Source organism: Leucoraja erinacea, chromosome 3, assembly GCF_028641065.1.
Source record: "Leucoraja erinacea ecotype New England chromosome 3, Leri_hhj_1, whole genome shotgun sequence".
In the NCBI taxonomy this organism is placed as follows: domain Eukaryota; kingdom Metazoa; phylum Chordata; class Chondrichthyes; order Rajiformes; family Rajidae; genus Leucoraja; species Leucoraja erinaceus.
Genome location: NC_073379.1, coordinates 94248364 through 94272919, shown reverse-complemented (window position 1 = coordinate 94272919; position 24556 = coordinate 94248364). Strand labels below are relative to the sequence as shown.

Genomic DNA, 24556 nt, shown 5'->3' with positions numbered 1-24556 from the left:
CATCAAAAATGTCATTCAAAAAGTAATTTCACGCAAACAGCAAAACCTATGAATACTGGAAATTTGAATTAAAATATGAAAACGCTGTACACTTAACAGGTCGGGCTGAGTTAACGTTGCAGATCATTACATTTCCTTCAGAATTGGGAACTTGTTTTAGGTTTCAGAGAATGGGGATGGGTGAGAGTAAAAATGGCGGTGCCAGCTGAGTGTGTTTAGTGAATTGGTAATTGCAGTTGATCCATCTGGAGGTGATGTGGATGTAAGGAATTGTATGAGGAGAAAATGAAGATGTGAAATAAAACATTGCAGTTGCCATAAGTATGAAATGAAAGAGAATGTCATGATATCCAGCAGATCGGATAGCAAGTGTATAATAACCATATAACCATATAACAATTACAGCACGGAAACAGGCCAACTCGGCCCTACAAGTCCGTGCCGAACAAATTTTTTTTCCCCTTAGTCCCACCTGCCTGCACTCGTACCATAACCCTCCATTCCCTTCTCATCCATATGCCTATCCAATTTATTTTTAAATGATACCAATGAACCTGCCTCCACCACTTCCACTGGAAGCTCATTCCACACCGCTACCACTCTGAGTAAATAATGACGCAAACAGGTTTTGAGGATTTTGATCAAGCTTGAAGAAAGAACTCTTCAACCATTAAATTCTGGTGTAGTTAGCCAATTCTTTTTGAGATTAACCCATTTTGCAGTATCACTTTCACATTGAGATGCGTCTCCAGGTTAGCAGGGGTCATTGAAAAGAGAGAAACGGTTGCTGAATCGCACTGCTTTGATCGCACCAACTGGGACCTGTTTGCACAACAAGCTACCAGTGGTACAGAGGTAGACTTGGAGGAGTACACATCCACTGTGCTCTCCTACAGCAACTGCTGTGTGGAGACTGTCACAGTGGACAAGCAAATAAAATGTGTTCCCAAACAAATGGATGAAAAGATGTTGCTAAGGGCCCAAACCGGAAACTTCTGCCTACATGCGGGACCTGAACAAAGGCATAAAAAAAGGGTTCAGGCAAAGGGTAGAAGACCACTTCAAAGGGACACACAAGATGTGGCATGTCCATTTACAAGAGCATACCCCCACGGGGACACTTCTACCTACAGTTCGCAGGCAACCGGATGGAGTGCAGGGAAGGGTAACACTGAGCAAAGGACAGTGCGTGCTAGGATCAATCCACGCAAGGCAGCTGGCGGAGGTACTATTACACGAGGAATTCACGAGAATCTTCAATCTATCTCTATCTCTGGCAACGGTCCCCAAGTGCCTGAAAACAGCCACCATAGTGCCGGTGCCGAAAAAGTCCAAAGTCTAACGACTACCGCCCAGTTGCCCTAACTCCAATCCCAATGAAATGTTTCTCTCCCATATCAAATCCAGCATCCCTGCCTCACTGGACTCTCATCAATTTGCATACAGGGCAAATGGATCAACAGAGGATGCCATCTCTCTGGCTCTTCACATTGTCCTGACTCACCTGGACAGACAGGGCACGTACGTGAGGATGCTCTTCATTGACTATAGCTCTGCATTCAATACGGTCATCCCCACCAAGCTCACCACCAAACTCCACCAGCTTGGCCTCAGCTCGCCGATATGCGATTGGATCCTGAACTTCCTGACGGAGCGACCGCAGGCAGTGAGACTGGGCCCGCACCTGTCCTCCATTATCACCCTGAGCTGATACAGGGCTGCGTACTAAGCCCCATGCTCTACTCCCTCTTTACTCACGACTGTGTTTCTGCATTCGACACCAACACCATCGTGAAGTTTGCAGACGACACTACAGTGATTGGGCTGATCACCAACGGTGATGAAACAAAATACAGGGCGGAGGTGCAGAACCAGGCGGACTGGTGCGCACATAACAACTTGTCACTAAACACCTCCAAGACCAAGGAACTGATTATTGACTTCAGGAGGTCCCATAATGGAGAATACGCCCCAATCTCCATTTACGGGGAAAGTGTGGAGAGAGTGTCCATCTTTAAGTTTCTGGGCACTCACATTTCAGAGGACCTCACATGGTCCACCAACACCGCTGCGCTGGTCAAGAAGGCACAGCAACGACTGTTCTTCGTGAGGACATTAAAAAAGACTGGTCTGCCCCAACAGCTGCTGACAACGTTCTACCGCTGCACCATAGAGAGCATCTCTGTGTGGTATCTCAGTTGCACGGAGGCGGAGAGGAGAGCTCTTCAGTGCGTCGTCCACAGAACGCAGAGGATCATTGGGACAGAGCTACCAGCCTTGGAGGGCATCTACCACACACGGTGCCTCAGGAAGGCCATCAGCATCCATAAAGACTCATCACACCCCTGTAAAGGACTGTTTGAACTACTTCCCTCCGGCAGACGTTACAAGGCCTCTACGCCCGAACCTCCAGACTCAGAAACAGCTTTATCCCCAGAGCTATAGCGGCTCTGAACCGGCCCTGCTGAGTGCCCCCCATCCCCCCTGGACTGTCTCCCTCGGATGGTCACGACACACAGCTTATTTATTTATTTTACTTTTCTTTTTCAACGGTTGGAGCTACATACTAAATCTCGTTGCACTGACGTGCAATGACAATAAAATATATTATTATTAAGGGTGAGCTGAAGCCATGTGGGGAAATGTAAAACAGGTGTCCACCTGCCTATCAGATTCTCCATGCTTTACATTTGCTTTGCACACCCCATTTCATGTTCCCTGCGTAGTTCGAATCCTCCCAACTAAGGCAAAATGTAATGGTACAAACAAGTTTAAAGAATTCAAATCATTGATGAAGAAAGAACACCTTCACCGTATAAGATAAAAAATGAAACGTTTATTAAAATAACAATAAAAAGCATGAAAATAATGCTTCTTAAACCCATCAACTGTATATCAGTTACACCAGTTACATACTGCCATGCTACCGGCCCAACAAGGTTCAATGGGCTCGCTTGCAGCGTGCATTTATACCGTCCTTAATCTACAACAGTCAATTATGTTTTAAAGCTAGCTATCTTCCTATGTCCAACAAGCAGGCTCAGTTAGGAAATCAATTAGGTGCTTGGAAAAAAATTTTGCTTTTTTGGAAGAACTAGTCCTCATATGCAGTTACAAGGACATATAGTAGTAAAACACTTCAAACTTTTATACCCAGAGACATCCGAGCTTAGCCAACGACAGCACATTGGCACAGCTGGTAGAGCTGCTGCCTCACAGCACCAGAGTTCCTGGTTCGATCCTGATCTTGGGTGCTGTCTGTATGGAGTTTGCACACTCTCCCTGTGACCATGTGACTTTCCTACAAGTGCTCTGATTTCCTCCCAAAAGCAAAGTCATGTGGGTATGTAGATTAATCAACCTCTGTAAATTGCCCCAGTGTGTTGGGAGTGACTTGGGTGGAAAAACATAGAACTAGTGTGAACTGGTGATCCATGTTGTATCTGTTAACTAAACTAAAAAGCTCAACCTGATATCATAAAATAACTCTTGTTTTCACTATTATTTCATGTTACTTCCCCATCCTTCTCCTTTCTCTGCTTGACACCAGTTTGCCATAAATTATGGCAATGAAGTCATATCCTGGTAATTATGTTCCATTACTCATTTTCTAAAATGTTGTTTGCTGGCTAAGATTTTTGGAGTCTCAATTTAGATACAGAAGGGCTTTTTCATAAATTAAATGGTTAAGTATTATTGTGGTGTTACCTCATCCCTATTCGAACATTTCAATATTGTTTATATATGACTTCCTGCAGCCCAAATTAGTTTAAAATAATGGGGGAAAAAACAAAATAACAAAAAATAATGCAGGAAGCGTTGACATTGGCCATACAGTAGGTATGGAACATATTGCCTGAAATTTCAGATTTCTATCTTTCATCTGAATTGATAGATCTTTTATAAGCTAACTTTAAAACATGAACAGAAACAGAAAACGAAGAAGAATGAAGCACAGATACACACATACACTGTATAGGCATCTTTACACTTAAAATCAGAGACACATTATTTGAGAGTATTCTCATGACTTATAGTGTCTTTCTGATCACTCAAGTTTTGTATTGTTTTTCTTGGTTTATTCTAGACCGTCCACAATAGATACCTTGCAAAATAATTACATTATTTCCAAGACTTAAGTTGCGGTTCTAGAAACTATATTAAGAAAAGTGTAATATTATTCAGAGAATTGTCTGTTGCTGCATTAAAAGCAGTTTATAAATTCTTGTTTTTAGTTTGCAATTTTCTGTTCCAGTTTCTGTTTTGTCTCGGTGTAACTTTCTATGAAATTATTTGTGCCATTGTTTCAGCCGCAGAAATGCTAAAATAAAAAGCAGCAACTCCTCAATTTTTTGATGTTGTTAAATCCTCAGCCGGTATAATCTGAGTTTTGCATCAAACTGCAGTTACGTATTAAATTAAAATTATAATAAATCTCTGTGGCATAACAATTGTAATTTTTTAATTAAAATTTTTAGTTTATCTTTCTTTGAACTATTTGCTGATTATTTTTTTTGGTTGGGGGGTGGGTACCTTTATCTAGACCATTCTCTTTCCAAATTTGCCATGAGTCGTAAATTCATTTTTATTATAATTGTTCCAATACATAGTCACCAATTCATGATTCCTATCCTTTCATTGTATCCTTTCACATTTGCTCCCTAATCCCCTACATTCCTGAGGACCGGATAACTTTGTTTATTTAGTTCCAATTCCTGATCAACTTGCAGAAATTTTGTGCACTCAAAGTTGAATTTGCCCCTGCAATTCATGTTTTTTTTTTGCATTCCATTTTATATACATCAGCTTCTACAGACATATGTCATATGTCATTGACATAGTGTGGGGACAAGTTAGTAACATGTAAAATAACTGGAGTGCTTTATTCAGAGCGCAAATATTATCTGTACACTTCTTAATATTCTTTCTGCTATATTGAAGGAAAATAACTGTTTCATAGATACATAGAAAATAGGTGCAGGAGTAGGCCATTCGGCCCTTTGAGCCTGCACCGCCATTCAATATGATCATGGCTGATCATCCAACTCAGTATCCCGTACCTGCCTTCTCTCCATACTCCCTGATCCCTTTAGCCACAAGGGCCACATCTAACTCCCTCTTAAATACAGCCAATGAACTGGCCTCAACTACCCTCTGTGGCAGAGAGTTCCAGAGATTCACCACTCTCTGTGAAAAATGTTTTTCTCATCTCGGTCTTAAAGGATTTCCCCCTTATCCTTAAGCTGTGACCCCTTGTCCTGGACTTCCCCAACATCGGGAACAATCTTCCTTCATCTAGCCTGTCCAACCCCTTAAGAATTTTGTAAGTTTCTATAAGATCCCCCCTCAATCTCCTAAATTCTAGCGAGTAGAAGCCGAGTCTATCCAGTCTTTCTTCATGTGAAAGTCCTGACATATCAGGAATCAGTCTGGTGAACCTTCTCTGTACTCCCTCTATGGCAATAATGTCTTTCCTCAGATTTGGAGACCAAAACTGTACGCAATACTCCAGGTGTGGTCTCACCAAGACCCTGTACAACTGCAGTAGAACCTCCCTGCTCCTATACTCAAATCCTTTTGCTATGAATGCTAACATACCATTCGCTTTCTTCACTGCCTGCTGCACCTGCATGCCTACTTTCAATGACTGGTGTACCATGACACCCAGGTCTCGTTGCATCTCCCCTTTTCCTAATCGGCCACCATTTAGATAATAGTCTGCTTTCCTGTTTTTGCCACCAAAATGGATAACCTCACATTTATCCACATTATACTGCATCTGCCATGCATTTGCCCACTCACCCAGCCTATCCAAGTCACCTTGCAGCCTCCTAGCATCCTCCTCACAGCTAACACTGCCCCCTCCTGCTTAGTGTCATCCGCAAACTTGGAGATGTTGCCTTCAATTCCCTCGTCCAAATCATTAATATATATTGTAAATAGCTGGGGTCCCAGCACTGAGCCTTGCGGTACCCCACTAGTCACTGCCTGCCATTGTGAAAAGGACCCGTTTACCCCTACTCTTTGCTTCCTGTTTGCCAGCCAGTTCTCTATCCACATCAATACTGAACCCCCAATACCGTGTGCGTTAAGTTTGTATACTAATCTCTTATGTGGGACCTTTGTCGAAAGCCTTCTGAAAGTCCAGATACAACACATCCACTGGTTCTCCCCTATCCACTCTACTAGTTACATCCTCGAAAAATTATATAAGATTCGTCAGACATAATTTACCTTTTGTAAATCCATGCTGACTTTGTCCAATGATTTCACCACTTTCCAAATGTGCTGCTATCCCATCTTTAATAACTGACTCTAGCAGTTTCCCCACTACCGATGTTAGACTAACTGGTCTGTAATTCCCTGTTTTCTCTGTAAAGAGTTTTGAAAAATTATCACTAATGCATCCACTGTTTCTGGAGCTACTTCCTTAAGTACTCTGGGATGCAGCCTATCTGGCCCTGGGGATTTATCGGCCTTTAATCCATTCAATTTACCCAACACCACTTCCCGACTAACCTGGATTTCCTCCATCAGTTCCTCCATCGCCTTTGACCCCCGGTCCCCTGCTATTTCCGGCAGATTATTTATGTCTTCCTTAGTGAAGACGGATCCAAAGTAGTTATTCAATTGGTCCACCATATCCTTGTTCCCCATGATCAATTCACCTGTTTCTGACTGCAAGGGACCTACATTTGTTTTAACTAATCTCTTTCTCTTCACATATCTATAAAAACTTTTGCAGTCAGTTTTTATGTTCCCTACCAATTTTCTTTCATAATCTATTTTCCCTTTCCTAATTAAGCCCTCTGCTGGTCTCTGAATTTCTCCCAGTCCTCTGGTATGCTGCTTTTTCTGGTTAATTTGTACGCTTCATCTTTTGCTTTGATACTATCCCTGATTTCCCTTGTTATCCACGGATGCAGTACCTTCCCTGATTTATTCTTTTGCCAAACTGGGATGAACAATTTTTGGAGTTCATCCATGCCGTCTTTAAAATGCATATCCACCGTCAACCCTTTTAGAATTAATTGCCAGTCAATCTTGGCCAATTCACGTCTCATACCCTCAAAGTTACCTTTCTTTAAGTTCAGAACCATTGTTTCTGAATTAACAATGTCACCCTCCATCCTAATGAAGAACTCAACCATATTATGGTCACTCTTGCCCAAGGGGCCACACACAGCTAGACTGTTAAATAACCCTTCCTCATTACTCAATACCCAGTCTAGAATAGCCTGCTCTCTCGTTGGTTCCTCTACATGTTGGTTTAAAAAACTATCCCACATACATTCCAAGAAATCCTCTTCCTCAGCACCCCTGCCAATTTGATTCACCCAATCTATATGTAAATTGAAGTCACCCATTATAACTGTTTTACCTTTGTTGCATGCATTTCTAATTTCCTGTTTGATGCCATCCCCAACTTCACTATTAGTTAGGTGGGCCTGTACACAACACCCACTTGCGTTTTCTGCCCCTTAATGTTTCTCAGCTCTACCCATACCGATTCCACATCCTCCTAGCTAATGGCCTTCCTTTCCATTGCATTAATCTCCTCTCTAACCAGCAACACTACCCCACCTCTTTTTCCTTTCTGTCCCTCCTGAATATTGAATATCCCTGGATGTTCATCTCCCAGCCTTGGTCACCCTGGAGCCATGTCTCCGTGATCCCAACTATATCATAATCATTAATAGCTATCTGCACATTCAACTCATCCACCTTATTACGAATGCTCCTTGCATTGAGACCCAAACCCTTCAGGCTTGTTTTTACAACGCTCTTACCCCTTTTACAATTATGTTGAAAAGTGGCACTTTTTGAATTTTGCCCTGGATTTGCCTGCCTGCCACTTTTACTTTTCACCTTGCTACCTATTGCTTCCACCCCCATTTTACACCCCTCTGTCTCTCTGCTCACCCATTTAAGAACCCCACCACCTCTTATTCTCTGTTTATTATTGTTTTCTTCTTTTCCCCCCTACATTTTGGGTCCGAGTGCTACCCTTCTCTGCCTCCTGCCTCACACCCTGACTGCTAGCTTTCCCTATTTGAGTCCCTCCCCCCAACCATTCTAGTTTAAAGACTCCCCAGTAGCCTTTGCAAATCTCCCCGCCAGGATATTGGTCCCCCTCGGGTTCAAGTGCAACCCGTCCTTTCTGTACAGGTCACACCTTCCACAAGAGGTCCCAATGATCCAGAAACATGAATCCCTGCCCTCTGCACCAGTCCTTCAGCCACACATTTATCCTCCACCTCGCTCCATTCCTACTCTCACTGTCCATGGCACAGGCAGTAATCCCGAGATTGTTACCTTTGCGGTCCTTCTCTTTACCTCCCCTCCTAACTCCCTAAATTCTCCTTTCAGGACCTCTTCTCTTTTTCTACCTATGTCATTGGTACCTATATGCACCACGACCTCGGGCTCCTCTCCCTCCCATTTCAGGGCATCTTGGACACGTTCAGACACATCCCAGACCCTGGCACCAGGGAGGCAAACTACCATCCGGTTCTCCCGACTGCGTCCACAGAATCGCCTGTCTGACCCCCTAACTATAGAGTTTCAGTTATTTAAATGTTTAGAAATACTTTGCATTGAATCAACTTTCCAAAAGTCAATGGTATGAAGTTTGCATTTTCATTCAAAGCTGAACTGTCAGTCCTGTCCAATCTTACTGTGGGAATGAACCAGCAATTTTCGGCATCTGCTCTCGTACAGTGAAACGCAGACGTGCTGCTGAATGAGAGGATAACAAAAAAAAAAACAAAGAAGTGAAAAATGGTTCCAGTGGAAGTGTAAATAGTTAAAACAGAAGAGGAGAGTAGATGGAAAGTATCAAAAAGTAGCAGGGGAATTTTAAGGCTACTACTTTGAAAATAAATTGCGTAACTGACATAACTTATTTTTAACGATAAAGTTGTAGTTGAAAGTTCTTGTAAGGAAACAAATGAATTAATGAATTAATTATGAATCACAGACTTCAAGCAGTCATCGCATGCAAAGGTCATGCAATAAAATACTAAATATGACTACTTTCATTTACGTGATATTGCTGTGTCCCAAACATTATGGTGCCTGAAATGGGGGGGACTATGCATAAACACTGCTGTAATTTCCACATGATCAAAACAAAATGTATAAAAATGGCCTTAATTAAAATCTGACAATGTGCACTTTAACCACATGTGATTTTTTTTCTATTAAAAATCTCAAATTGTGGAGTACAAGAGGCAAATAAATAAATGACAGGTCTTTGTTCCAAACATTATAGAGGGCAATGTAGCTGCCTTTTTTTTTTAGAAACACATAGAATTTAATGGAATCGGTCATTGAGTGCAACAAGGAAAATGGGAAAAGGAGATAGTGTGGTTGAGTTGATTTGTTTGATTCAAATCCTTCACATAAACTACTACTTTTGCTCCATGCTAGAAAATTAAAATCCCAGACTGTTTCTCACTACAGAGTCCATTTTTACTTTTGCCTCGTCTAATTGGTTTTACATTCCATTCAGTCACAATGAAATCACTGGCGTGATGTTCTCAATTTTAAGTTCTTAGATAGTTCAGATGCAACTTTGACAGATCTGGAAAGACACAACTATCTAAAGAGGAACATTATGTACGAACACATTATTAAATGAATATGGTATAATTAGCAGCATCGGTTTACTAGCAGTAGTGTATTGGACATTTTTGATTCCATTTGCAACATCTTAGCGGTTAGTACAGTCCCTGATTGCATGCAGGGTGATCTATACAACATCAAGTAGAACCACTGATTTGAGTGGCAGAGTTTGAATTTAGAATTATGGGCATTATATTCTGAGAGTACTGGAGTTCTGCCGAGATCACAGGGAAACTGACTCCTACTCTTTTCTTACGCCATTTCTCAAGATCAATGAGGAGTTGCTTCTATTTTAGTTCTGTAGATTCTGAAGTGATTAAGGGCAATGTGGCACACCTACAGATTTGGTTTGGTAGGAGGTTGCTTTGCTGCAATTTGTGTGGATAAGTTGTGAGGGGTGGGATTCATTTGACTGTTCACACAGGACTTCTGACAAGTGCACGCAAAGTTATCAGTAATATCCTGAATCCTCCTTCTCCACTTGAAGTAGTCATAAGCTGCAGATTCCCAGGGGGTGGTAGGTGGGGTAGGTGGGAAAACTTACTCAAGGAAGTGTTTAAAAACACGAGCAAATTTTGTCCTCTGTAAACCTGCGTAATATCTTCCCTTTGCAGAGTTTGGAATAAAATATTTGGCTTGGAAGTCTGGTGTGAAGCATGCAAATTGATGTGGCCTCTCCGATGGAGCCAACTGAACATAATTAGGACCTTGGTTTAGGAGATGTTGTTCTGGTAGAGTGCACTGGGAAGGGTTGGTTTGCTTGTGCTCCAATGGATTTGGAAGATTATGCAGACATGGCAATGGTGGTACCAAGCCAGTGCTTTGAGGTGCCTGGTGCAAGTTTTTCACATCTCCGAAGCATTTTGGATGCCGGGGATTACTGCAGCTTTGTTAAGCATGGACTCTGAGCTTGGTTTGGAGTCTTGTTCTACAAACACCCTGGTTCAAAAGCTGTGCTTTAGTTCATTTAGAAAAGAGAAAATGGTTTAATATTCAGGATCCTGTTGTGATACTTAATTATCAGAATGCAATGTTGTACAGTGGGAGCCTTTTGGTAGAGGGGCTTTTTTTGAGCGTAAGGTCTATCCTCTCATAGAAACATAGAAAATAGGTGCAGGAGTAGGCCATTCGGCCCTTCGAGCCTGTACCGCCATTCAATATGATCATGGCTCTCATATACATCATTGAATAACGGTGACACAGAACTCAGTCACCAAACTTTACAGCAGCTTGACTACTGAGATTAGTGGTGACCTTCCTTCTGGAGTGGAGGCAATGTAGTTTGAAGAGTTCCCCCGCCTGTTCATCAGGTTAGATTCACCTCTCAATTGAGCTTGTTACAGAAAGGGTGCACCAATGTGGCGTGGAAATTTTTAAAAAGTACAGACATCTGTGGATCCATTGATTGGATCATAGCTGGTTTTCATGAAAATAAGATGAAAATAATTTCTGAAGACATCCTGATTTGAGGAGGATATTCCACTGTTCCTCCCAATTGATAGCGTAAAAGCTTCAGTTATGGGTGCTGGAGTTGCTTGGAGTTGTCATGTGACAAAGAGACATGAGCCTCTTGATGGATGAATTCACTCTGATTTGCGAAAACCTGAAACCAAAAGGAGAATATGAGAAATGTCCACAAGATCAGACAGTGTCTGGGGAGAAAGAAAAATCTGAGTTTATATTGCAAATATTCAGATTCAGATTCAGATTCAACTTTAATTGTCATTGTCAGTGTACTGTACAGAGACAACGGAATGCAGTAAACATAGAAACATAAAAACATAGAAATTAGGTGCAGGAGTAGGCCATTCGGCCCTTCGAGCCTGCACCGCCATTCAATATGATCATGGCTGATCATCCAACTCAGTATCCCGTACCTGCCTTCTCTCCATACCCCCTGATCCCCTTAGCCACAAAGGCCACATCTAACTCCCTCTTAAATATAGCAAATGAACTGGCCTCAACTACCCTCTGTGGCAGAGAGTTCCAGAGATTCACCACTCTCTGCATGAAAAAAGTTCTTCTCATCTCGGTTTTAAAGGATTGCCCCCTTATCCTTAAGTAAGCATCTCCCTGGAAGAGCGACATAGAATATGATTTCAATAAATAAATCTATTTACATGCATACAGTCATAGTGTTTTTCCTGTGTGAGAAGTGTCCGGGGGGGGGGGTTGATTGGCAGTCACCGAGGGACATTGTTGAGTAGTGTGACAGCCGCAGGTAAGAAGCTGTTCCTGGACCTGCTGGTCCGGCAACGGAGAGACCTGTAGCGCCTCCCGGATGGTAGGAGGGTAAACAGTCCATGGTTGGGGTGAGAGCAGTCCTTGGCGATGCTGAGCGCTTTCGCAGACAACGCTTGCTTTGGACAGACTCAATGGAGGGGAGCGAGGAACCGGTGATGCGTTGGGCAATTTTCACCACCCTCTGCAGTGCCTTCCGGTCGGAGGCAGAGCAGTTGCCATACCATACTGTGATACAGTTGGTAAGGATGCTCTCGATGGTGCAGCGGTAGAAGTTAACCAGAATCTGAGGAGACAGATGGACCTTCTTCAGTCTCCTCAGGAAGAAGAGACGCTGGTGAGCCTTCTTGACCAGAGTTGAGGTATTGTGGGCCCAAGAGAGGTCATCGGAGATGTTGACACCCAGGAACCTGAAGCTAGAAACACGTTCCACCTCCGTCCCGTTGATGTGGATGGGGGTGTGCTTGCCGCCCCTAGACTACTTGAAGTCAACAAGGAGCTCCTTGGTCTTCTTGGAGTTAAGGGCCAGGTTGTTGTCAGCGCACCATGCTGCTAGGAGCTGGACCTCCCCCCTATAGGCCGACTCATCGTTGTTGCTGATGAGGCCAATCACCGTTGTATTATCTGCATACTTGATGATGGTGTTAGTACCATGTACAGGTGTGCAGTCGTAGGTGAAGAGGGAGTAGAGGAGGGGGCTCAGCACACAGCCCTGTGGAACGCTGGTGTTCAGAGTGAGGGTTGAAGAGGTGTGCTTGTCTAACCTAACAAACTGGGGTCTGTTGGTTAGAAAGTCCAGTATCCAGTTGCAGAGGGAGGGGTCGATGCCCAGGTTACCGAGTTTGGTGATCAGTTTAGAGGGTATAATGGTGTTGAATGCTGAGCTGTAATCGATGAACAGCATTCTTACGTAAATGTCGCTGTTGTCGAGGTGGGAGAGGGCGGAGTGAAGTGCCGTTGAGATGGCATCCTCCGTACTCCTGTTCTTGCGGTAGGCAAACTGATAAGGATCCAGTGTGGGGGGTAGGTAGCTTTTGAGGTGTGCGAGGACCAGCCTCTCGAAGCACTTGGTTATGATGGGGGTAAATGCAACTGGGCGGAAGTCGTTGAGGCTTGCCGCAGTGGAGTGTTTTGGCACCGGCATGATGGAGGTGGTTTTAAGGCACGTGGGGACAACTGCTTGGGCAAGTGACAGGTTGAAGATGTCAGTCCAGACGTCTGTCAGCTGCGCAGCACAGGCCCTGAGCACGCGCCCGGGGATGCCGTCAGGGCCAGCAGCTTTACGTGCATTAGTCCTACTCAGTGCCACGTACACGTCGTAGGGGGTGAGTGTGAGGGGTTGGTGATCGGCAGGTAGCACAGCCTTGATGGCTGTCTCTAGATTGTCCCTGTCGAAGCGGCCATAGAAGTGATTAAGCTCCTCAAGGAAGGAGGCGTCGCTGGATGTGGGGGTGGTGTTGGTGATGGCCTAGATGCCTTGCCACATGCGTCGGGGTTCGGAGTTGTTGTTGAAGTGCTCGTCAATCCTGAGCTTATGGCAGTTCATTGGCTATATTTAAGAGGGAGTTAGATGTGGCCCTTGTGGCTTAGGGGATCAGAGGGTATGGAGAGAAGGCAGGTACGGGATACTGAGTCGGATGATCAGCCATGATCATATTGAATGGCCTACTTGCAGGCTCGAAGGGCCGAATGGCCTACTCCTGCACCTAATTTCTATGTTTCTATGTTCCTTGATGCCCCTCTTCAGGTTAGCCCTGGATGAACTGTAGGCTCGAGCATCGCCTGACCTGAAAGCAATGTCCCGTGCTTTCAGCAGTAGCCTGACCTCGCTGTTCATCCATGGCTTCTGATTCGGGAATATGGTCACCTGTTTGAGGGAGGTGACACTGTTGATGGCGGAGTTTATAAAGTCCAGAACAGAGGATGTATAGGAATCAATATCCGTGTGGGAGTCAAGGGTGGCCTGGGCTGCAAACGCCTTCCTGTCAGTGTTTCCAAAACACTGCTGAAGTGTGAAGTCCGCATCCTCTGACCAGACTTTAACTGTCCTTACAGTTGGTTTAACCCGTCTGATGAGTGGGGAGTACTTTGGGAGCAGGAACAATGAGAGGTGATCAGACTGTCCAAGGTGGGGGAGGGGGACGGCTTTGTAAGCTTCAGCCATGTTGGTGTAGACTTTGTCCAGTGTCTTGTCTTCTCTAGTGGCGAAGGAGACATGTTGGTGGAATTTGGGCAGTACAGTCTTCAGGTTGGAGTGATTGAAGTCACCCGCAACAATGAAGGCTGCCTCGGGGTTGTGAGTGTTGTTTGCTAATGGCAGTATGCAGCTCTTTCATTGCAAGCTTGGCATTAGCATCAGGAGGAATATAGGCTGCAGTCACAACAGTGGAGGTAAACTCTCTGGGCAGATAGAACGGTCTGCATCTAACCAAGAGGAACTCTAGGTTAGCTGAGCAGTGACTCTCGATCATGGTGGAGTCCGTGCACCATGCTTTATTTACATAAATGCACAGACCCCCCCCCCCCTCTGGTCTTACCAGAGTCTGATGTCCTGTCCGCTCGGAGTAAATTACGCCCCGTTAGCTGGATGGCGCTATCAGGAACGTCGATGTTGAGAGCCAAGTTTCCGTGAAGGTGATCCTTAGCCGTTCGTCCATTTTGTTTGCCAGTTAGCGCACGTTGGCGCGGAATAGGCTAGGAATCGCCAGCCTGTGTGGGGCTAGCTCTAACCTGGCCTTTATCCCACCTCTGCTTTCGTAAGCGTCGCCGTCTGTTGGTGCTTCCGGTCGGCCGAGCTGGCTTGGTGCGCGCTGGTGTTCTGTTGCTCCGTGGCTCCGGTGGCGGTCTCCAGCCCCGCGGCTCCGCTGGCGTTCTCCAGCCCCGCGGCTTCGGTGGCGTTCTCCAGCCCTGCGGCTCCGGTGCTCTGCTGCTCTGATTAGCTCAGGAGCGAGACGGAGATCGCCCAGAAAGTTGTTGCAGCCGCAGGAAATGAAGTCCAGAAGTTCCTGTCGGCTGTACAAAAGGGATACAAGACTGCTCCGTGTGAGCAGCCTTGAGACAGGTAGGGGAATTGTCGCTATTTCTCCAATTCCTGGGAGACACGGGTCGTCGCGATGTGCCAATATGTAATATAGCAGTTCTGAAACAAATAGGAAAGGGTAAGTTATCTAAATTCATTGAAATCTATATTTAGTCCCGAAGGCTTCATAGTGACTTGGTAGAAGATGAGGTGCTGTTCCACTCATTTACATTGGGGTTTGTTAGAACAGTGTAGGAGGCAACAGAAAGAAAGGTCAGAGTGAAAATGATGGAGAATTACAATGACAGGTATGAAAGCTCAAGGTTGCTCTTGCAGATGGAGGTGCTCTTGAATCCAGGCGTTCTGCCAAGTCAAAGTGTATTTGACTACCCACTATACAAGAGACCACATTGTAAGCAACCAAAGCAAAACACAAGATTGGAAGAAAAGAATTGCAGCTACACCTGAACATATTTTTCTTATCCCTTTACAGTGGAAAATGTTAAGATAAAAGAACAGGTGTCTCATCTCCTGGGATTTTATCAGAAAGTGTGATGTGAAGTGTAATGATCAGAAAAATGGAAGAGTGAACTAGCAAGCCACCATGGGGTCCCTTTATAATGCTGGAAGGGAAGGAATGGATGTGTCTTGGAATTGGAATAATGCAGGAAAGGAAGGAATGGAATTGCTTGTAAGAAGTAAAAACTGTGAGGGATGATCTATTGAATGTGAAAGTTACTGAAGTGGAAGGTGAGGACCTGGCAAACCCTATCCTTGTGGCATTGGGGAGAGTAGATGAGACCCACGGTGCTATTTCAACTAGAAGAAGAACACAACACTCAAAAAAACAAAGGCGTCTCGGAAACATTCCAGTATAAAGACCTTAAGAAGGAACTGTAGATGCTGGAAAATCGAAGGTAGACAAAAGTGCTGGAGAAACTCAGCGGGTGCAGCAGCATCTATGGAGCGAAGGAAATAGGCAACGTTTTGGGCCGAAACATTGCCTATTTCCTTTGCTCCATAGATGCTGCTGCACCCGCTGAGTTTCTCCAGTACTTTTGTCTACCAGTGCAAAGACTCTTCAGTGGGACATAGACACTGGGAAAATAGCTGTGGGAATCAATGGCTTGCCATGAATGTTGCAATACCAAAGCATTACTGAAAGCAGTATTAAATGAATCACCTTTGCACCAGAAAATGAATTGAGTGAGGGAGGCTGAAACAAAGGCCCTAACTATACCTTTTGATCTGGAGGAAATGAGTGGGGTTTAGTAGTTGCTGTTCAATATAAGATTGAGTTCAGCTGTTGAATAAATGTGTTGATGGAGAGAAACTGACCGTTCAAGGCAGATGTGGAGGACCCTCAGAGTATCTTGGTTTGGGATGCAGGTATAGACGGATTGTACATAGTGACAATGAGGAGATTGGGGTGAGGAAATTGAAGCTGTCAAAGAGGTGTACCTCATCAAAGTATCGTGAGAAAAACTAGATCAGGTAGGAAAGATGAAGTCAAAATATTCAGATAGTTCATTGAGGCATGAGTAGGCTGAAACAGTGGATCTGCCTGGGCATTCCTACATGCACATCCTTGGAAAAGAAGTAGAAGCACACTATGTAGGGTTGTGGGGTAGGGGGACTCAAAGATTGGATGCTCTGGAGGAAAGATGTCCCAAAGAAAGATAATGTTTGTCTGGGAGGCAATAGCCTGATTTTCTGTGATGGGGTCACGGATGTGTCCAAGAGCTGATGTACGGCCTCTGGAATATTGAGCTAATTTAGACAAACCACAGCAGTACCAGCAGTAAGAAATTTTGAACACTATATCTGAGTTTTGAAAACCAAAGAGAGTTTCGTAACAATGGAAAAATGAGGGAAATGGAAACAATGATGTCGATGTTATGGGCTTTGATTTAGCCCGAAACACCCAGTAGATTTTGATAACAACAGAAAAAGAGCTCAATGTCATGTTGGGCTTTGATTTTGCTGCATGCTGGATATAAGGGCAATGAAATCGAGATATCTCTGAGAACTGATCATCCAGGATCATGAGAAGATCGGGATCACAGAAACATGGCAAGGCATGGGACTGAGTGAGATAGGTCTGGAGCAAAATGAAGGGGAAGAAAGATTTTTTTACATCTGAAAGGAATGCAATATATCTTGTGTTGAAGTGCTTAACGTGGTAACGGATAAAGATGGATCAGAACAGCTTTGAAACAGAAGTTGCCAGTGTTGCTGACAATATTCATGTTGTATTGGTGAGGTTGAACCAGCAGATGGCAGCAAATGAATTTGCTCTACTTTTGGTTTTATTTTGCACATCTGCCCAAGCTGTTTTTCAAAGATTTCAAAGGATTCCCCAGGCCTTCACGTCCTGGCAAAATCCTCGTAAATCCTCTGTGCACGCTTTCCAGCTTGACAACTTCTTGACACAACATTGTAAACATGGTGCCCAGAACTGAACAATGTACTCTAAATGCCTGCTCACCAATGTATTTTTTGAAGGTATACAAAAATGCTGGAGAAACTCAGCGGGTGCAGCAGCATCTGTGGAGCGAAGGAAATGGGTGATGTTTCGGGCCGAAACACTTCCTATTTTTTGATCTTGCTGCAATTTTTGACAACTATCTACAATACCACCCACTTTTGTGTCATTTGCAAACTTACCATTAATGCCATGTAGGTTCTCATCCAAAACATTGATATAGATGACGAACAGCAATGGGCCCAGCACCGAATCCTGAGGCACACCACTTGTCACATGCCTTTAATCCGAAAATCAACCTTCAACCATCGTGTCTGCTTCCTTCCATGAAGCCAATTTTCTATCCATTCAGTTATCTCTCCTTGGATCCCGTGGGATCTAACCTTCCAGAGCACCGTACTATGCAGAACCTTGTTGAATGCCTTGCTGAGGTTGGGTTCATCAATCAATATTAAAAATTGGTTGTGTTTAATTGTGTAATTTACAAAAACTAGTTGCTATAGATTGAATTTTAACTGCACTGTCCGGGGTTTATATCTCCATTCTGAAGAAGGGCTGAGTCTGAAGAAGGGTCCCAACCTGAAATGTCACCCATCCATGTTACCCTGCGATTGCTGCCTGACCCATTGTTTGATTATCCTGCATCCTTACCACAAAAATAATACAAGATTGTTTTATCTATCCCTCCCAACAACCTTTCTAAAACTTCAGTTTTTTTTCTCCCTCTTTTCCAGTTCTGACAAAGAGTTTTTGATCTGAAATATTAAATCTGTTAATTTTTCCATTGATGCTGCCTGACTGCTTAGTGTCCTTTGCATCCATTATGGTATATTATCCCAATCCCATGCTGCTTTTATTTTAAACATATCTTTCATGTGTGACTTTGTCAAAAGTCCAAATGCACTAATACAATTAATCTCTTCCCCCCCCAATCCCAAAGATTTGCTGGTTGTTGTTAATTGGCCACTGTAAATCAGAGAATTGGGTAACAGATGGATATACTGGGATTACTTGGAGATGGGATTACTTGGAGAGCCGGCAGAGAATCAATGGGATGAACAGAGTAGACTCAGAGACCGTTTGCCGAACACTTGTGGTCAGCCCGCCAAAACCTATTGGATCTCCTGGTCGTGAACAATTTTAACTTCTCTTTCCATTTCTATGCCAACCTTTCTTTCATGGGCCTCCTCCATTGCCAGAATGAGGCCACATACAAACTGGAGGAACAACGCCTCATATTCTGCTTGGGCAACTTACAACCCAATGGTATACACATTGAATTCTCTAATTTTAGATGGTCCCTCCCTTCTCTACCCTTGTCCCACTCCCCATGGACCTCATCTGGACTCACACCTGTTTCTCCCCTCCCCCTCTACTTTCACCTACATTAATTTCTCTAACTTCACAACTCGTAACTCTTTAGTAATTTTGTTTCACATCTTCACCTGGTCTTTTGTTTAACCATCTGCCTATCAAAAATCCCTCTCACCTGTGTCCACCTAGCACTTGCCAGGCTTTGTCCTGCCCCTCCTCTCTTCAAGCTTTCTTCGCCCCCCCCCCCCCCCCTCCCCCACCACCACCTCACACTCAGTCTGAAGAAGGGTACGACCCGAAACGTCACCTATCCATGTTCTCCAGAGGCGCTGCCTAACCCACTGAGTTACTCCAGCACTTTGTGTCATTTTGTGTAAACCAGCATCTGCAGTTCTTTGTTTTCACAGCGTCCTATGTTGTATGGAAATATAATACGGAATATAAATTTCTGGAGCAAGTTTGATTTATATCCACCACAGAAATATAACAATTTCATAATGCCGAATGTCGTGTTTGGTTGAGCAGCAACTTTGGACATCAGCATTTATGCGCAAAAAGCTTTTCCCACTGAGAGTAGGGAAGATTCAAACAAGGGGACATGACATGAGAATTAAGGGACTGAAGTTTAGGGGTAACATGAGGGCGAACTTCTTTACTCAGAGAGTGGTAACTGTGTGGAATGAGCTTCCAGTGAAGGTGGTGGAGGCAGGTTCGTTTTTATCATTTAAAAATAAATTGGATAGTTATATGGATGGGAAGGGAATGGAGGGTTATGGTCTGAGCGCAGGTATATGGGACTAGGGGAGATTATGTGTTCGGCACGGACTAGAAGGGTCGAGATGGCCTGTTTCCGTGCTGTAATTGTTATATGGTTATATGGTTAATTGCATATGAGCCTCACCCACAGGACGGCACAATGGCGCAGTGGTTGATTTGCTGCCTTAAAGAGCCAGAGACCTAGGTTCAATCCTGACTACAGGTGTTGGCTGTATGGAGTTCACCATGTGACCGTGTGTGGGTTTTCTCCAGGTGCTCAGGTTTCCTCTCGCATCCCAAAGACGTGCAGGTTTGCAGGTTAATATTCCTGTGAATATTGCCCCTAGGGTGTGGGATGGAACCTGTGATGCGTGATCACTGACCGGCACGTACTCAGTGTGCCGAAGGGCCTGTTTCCACGTTGTTTCTCTAAACTAAAGTAAACAAGTGGCAAAAGCCATAAGGTTATCTTGACTGCCAAATAATGTCGTAAAATTTAAGTTCCTCTTTCCAATGATAAAGAAGGGATAAATTATATCAATAATGATTGAAGATATAACATTGCTGGAGGCAGAGAATTATAAAAGGCTAATAATTAAAAGCAATAAAATAAAGTAAAATAATTCAAACTCACTTATTTCCATGCTTCCTGTGCAAATGAGACTAGTTACAATGAGCAGTTTTATAAAGCAGTTGCACGGAATAATAGGGTTTATTGTTTGTAAGTTTGATATTTTTCAATCATCTGAATATAGATGATCTGCATGAACTAAATTGGAAACAGTTGTTTGGAATGCATTTACTTTGGCGTGTTCTTGCTATCCTCAGCTGAAGTGGTTTTGTAGAGTACTAGACCAAGTGCAGACCCGTTGGATCTGCTCCCCCAACGCAATATTCCAACTCTCTCCCCGTTGGGTCCCTGTTACACGGGAGGCCTGATCCCCCAGCGCAACCCGTTCCTGAACGTAAGATACCAGCACTCCTCTGCCTCCCCAACACTGAACTTGGCAAAAAAATCCATTTGCCCTTCAGCTTGTATGGATTGACAAAGATAACAATTACATTTTGATCAGGTTTGATTTTACAGGTTTTTAAAGAATGTGTGCATTCTGTTTCTTTAGTGATCCGTGTTCTTTTTCAGGATAAAGGAAAAGATAAGGTTTCAAAATTTGATTCCATTCGACACTCCATTGCAGGGATGATTCGATCACCGAAGACTTATTTAACTTCATCCGTAAGTTAACAGTATTGTCTTAGACATTATTTGCCATATAATTTCTGCTTTTTTTATCAATAATTTTCAAAACAATCATGGATGTTGCTGGAAAGACTGGATATCATTCTCCTTATCTAGTTACCCTGAAAATGTGGAGATTAACCATTTTTGCATTGCTGCTATTTGTATCTCATTTATAATAATCTGGTAAATTTGAGTAATAATTACAGAAATGAATTAATATAAAATAACATTGTGACCCAATCACTTTTTCATTTGAAATTGTTCAGTATCAGTTTAAGATTTTCACTGATCTCTCACTCTTATTTGCATTTATGCTTAATATACAAGATGGTAGCAAGCTAAGCAATGAAACAACAAAACTTATTTTTTTGTTTTCATTACAATGTTCATTATGTTTCTTACAAACTTGTTTGATTTCTTTGAAGAGGCGACAAAGATGATTGATGTGGGTAGGGCAGGTTGTCCACATGGCCTTTAGTAAGGCACTTCAGAAGGTCCCTCATGGTAGGCTGATGCAGAGATTAAGATTTATGGGAACACAAGCCTTTGTATTCTGGATTCGGAACTGGTTTAAAACCCATGTTATTTTGGCTGGAGGTCTGTGACTAATGAGGTTTTGCAGAGATCACTGCTGGGACCTGTGTTTATTATATAAATACATTATTTGGACAGAAATGTAGATGGGTTGGTTAGTAAGTTTCCAAATGACATAAACATTGGTGGAGATGCGAACTATAAATAGGGCTGTCAAAGAATAGATATGACAGGATATAGATCAGTTGCAAATATGGGTGGAGAAAAGGCTGATTTTAATCTGAGCAAGTATGAGGTTTTGCACTTTGGGAGGTTGAATGTAAGAGGAATATATACAGTTAATAGCAGGACTCTCCGTAGGATTTATGTACCGAGGGATCTTGAGTTCCAATTCCATTCCTCTCTGAAAGTATCAGTAGAAATAGATATGGCATGTGGTATGCTTCCTGTGGTCAGGAAGTCATGTTACACCTTTATAGAACTTTGGAGCATTGTGTGCAGTTCTGGTTGTCCCATTACAGGAAGGATTTGGAAGCTTTGGAGAGGGTACAGAAGAGATTTACCAGAATACTGTTTTGTCTCCTGCTCTATTCTTTCCATACATATCACTGTTTAGCCAGACACAGTTCCAATGCCATCATTAAATTTACCAACAATACCATCGTTGTTCGGCATGTAATGGATAATGATGACTCAGAGTACAGGAAGGAGATTATAAATATGATTGAATGGTGCCAAAGAAATAATCTTGCACTTAACATTAACAAGACTAAGGAGCTGATTGGTCTGTATCAAGGTTTGGTTTGGCAACTCAAATGCCCAGGAATGAAGGAGATAACAGAGAATTGGTAGAAATTGTCCGACCCATCATGGGTATTGACCTCCTTGCTATCAAAGGGATCTATAGGAAGCATATCAAAAAGGCAGTGAGTATCATCAAAGAACAACACCACCATGGCCTCGTGCTCATTTTGATACAGCCATCCAAAGTAAAGGAACCTGAAAGTTGTGACCACAAGATTCAAGAGTAGCTTCACCCAAGCAACCATTAGGCGCATGAACACAACACAACATTAGTTTCTGATATGGACCGTGTCTTTGGTTACATTCTAGGCTCGGTTTTGCCCTTATTCGGTCATTTAATATTATGGTTATTCATTCATTGTTATTACTGATTATTATATATTAACCTGCATGTTATTGTGTTTACAGACCTTTTAAGCTACAGCAAGTAAGAATTTCATCATTTCATTGCCAGTGCACATGACATTTAAAAATTATTCACTCTTAGAGGGTATTAGCTTTAAGGGGAGATTGAACCAACGTGAATTATTTTCTCTGGAATTGTCAGATACTAGAGGACAGTTATAAGGGTAGAGGGAGAAAACTTAAAGGAAATGTGCTGGGCAAGTTTTTTTTTTCCATATACAGACAGTCATAGGTGCCTGGAACGTGCTGTCAGGGGTGGTACTGGGAGCAGAAAAGATACTGGTGTTTAAAAGGCTTTTAGATAAACACTTGAATATGCATGGAATGAAGGGATATAGAGCGCATACAGGCAAAAATGATTAATTTAAGTAGCCATCATGTTAAAGACAGACATCGTGAGCCAAAGGGTCTGTTTCTGCATTGTCCTGTATCTTCTACGCTCGAAGTATTAAAAGACAGATTACAGAATTCAGTTTATGGACGTTGAGCTTATGGACATGACGGTCACGGTGGGGCAGCGGCCTTACACCGAATGCAGCGCCGGAGACCCAGATTCGATCCCGACTACAGGTGCTGTCTGTACAGAGTTTAAGGACGTCAACAAAATAGAGAGAGTACAGAGGATATTTACTAGAATGTTGCCTGGGTTTCAGCAACTAAGTTACAGAGAAAGGTTGAACAAGTTAGGGCTTTATTCTTTGGAGCGCAGAAGGTTAAGGGGGGTCTTGATAGAGGTCTTTAAAATGATGAGAGGGATAGACAGAGTTGACGTGGATAAGCTTTTCCCACTGAGAGTAGGGAAGATTCAAACAAGGGGACATGACTTGAGAATTAAGGGACAGATGTTTAGGGGTAACATGAGGGGGAACGTCTTTACTCAGAGAGTGGTGGCTGTGTGGAATGAGCTTCCAGTGAAGGTGGTGGAGGCAGGTTTGTTTTTATAAATTAAAAATAAATTGGATAGTTATATGGACGGGAAAGGAATGGAGGGTTATGGTCTGAGCGCAGGTATATGGGACTAGGGGAGAATACGTGTTCGGCACGGACTAGAAGGGTCGAGATGGCCTGTTTCCGTGCTGTAATTGTTATATGGTTATAGTTTGTGCATTCTCCCCGTGATCTGCGTAGGTTTACTCCGAGATCTTCGGTTTCGTCCCTAGTGGGTGTAGGATATTGTTGCTGTGCAAGGATCGCTGGTCTGCGCAGACCCGGTTGGTCGAAGGGCTTGTTTCTGCTCTGTATCTCTAAAACTAAAATTAAAATTTAGTTTACACAGAAGCAGAAAAAACATCCTGTCACTGCTAGTGTGTGGTCTTCATATCTTTGCTAAATAATTGGAGAGTCTAATATCTGCTGTCGTTATGATAACATTTCTGTTTGTATTTGCCAACATTGAAGAGTATCATAACTTGTGCATTAATCTACATGTGCTGCAACTTTGAAGGTTCTGGGGGTTCAATGTTGGTTCGCAGCCATTGAGCAGGAATCTTTTCAACCATAATTGAGGGAAATTATTGACATGATTCCACATATTAATAAATTATGTTCACTATAAAACGTACTGGAAATGTTACAACATTGTGTAACATTTAGAAACATGGAAAAATAGAAAATAGGTGCAGGAGTAGGCCATTCGGCCCTTCGAGCCTGCACCGCCATTCAATATGATCATGGCTGATCATCCAACTCAGTATCCCGTACCTGCCTTCTCTTCATACCCCCTGATCCCCTTAGCCACAAGGGCCACATCTAACTCCCTCTTAAATATAGCCAATGAACTGGCCTCAACTACCTTCTGCGGGAGAGAATTCAAGAGATTCACCACTGTGTGTGAAAAAAGTTTTCCTCATCTCGGTCCTAAAAGATTTCCCCCTTATCCTTAAACTGTGACCCCTTGTTCTGGACTTCCCCAACATCGGGAACAATGTTCCTGCATCTAGCCTGTCCAACCCCTTAAGAATTACTTTCTGAGCCATAATTACTCGATTTCTCTATAAAACTGCCTAAAGTTTGTACAAGTGGATTCTCTCATTTAACGCTTTTAAAATGTAACTAGACCAAGTGGGACCCATTGGGTTGTGGGGCGGAGGCCTGCGGCCACACACACACACACACACACACACACACACAC

General features: G+C 43.3%; 1 protein-coding gene across 1 annotated transcript in view; it reads left to right on the top strand.

Annotated features, from left to right (window-relative positions):
• fer (fer (fps/fes related) tyrosine kinase) overlaps positions 1 to 24556 on the top strand; it is a 129624-nt gene that overhangs the window by 62741 nt on the left and 42327 nt on the right. Inside the window, exon 10 of the mRNA XM_055633230.1 lies at positions 20584 to 20676. Within this exon, the coding sequence (XP_055489205.1) occupies positions 20584 to 20676 (93 nt within the window). The remainder of the gene's footprint in view (positions 1 to 20583; positions 20677 to 24556) is intronic.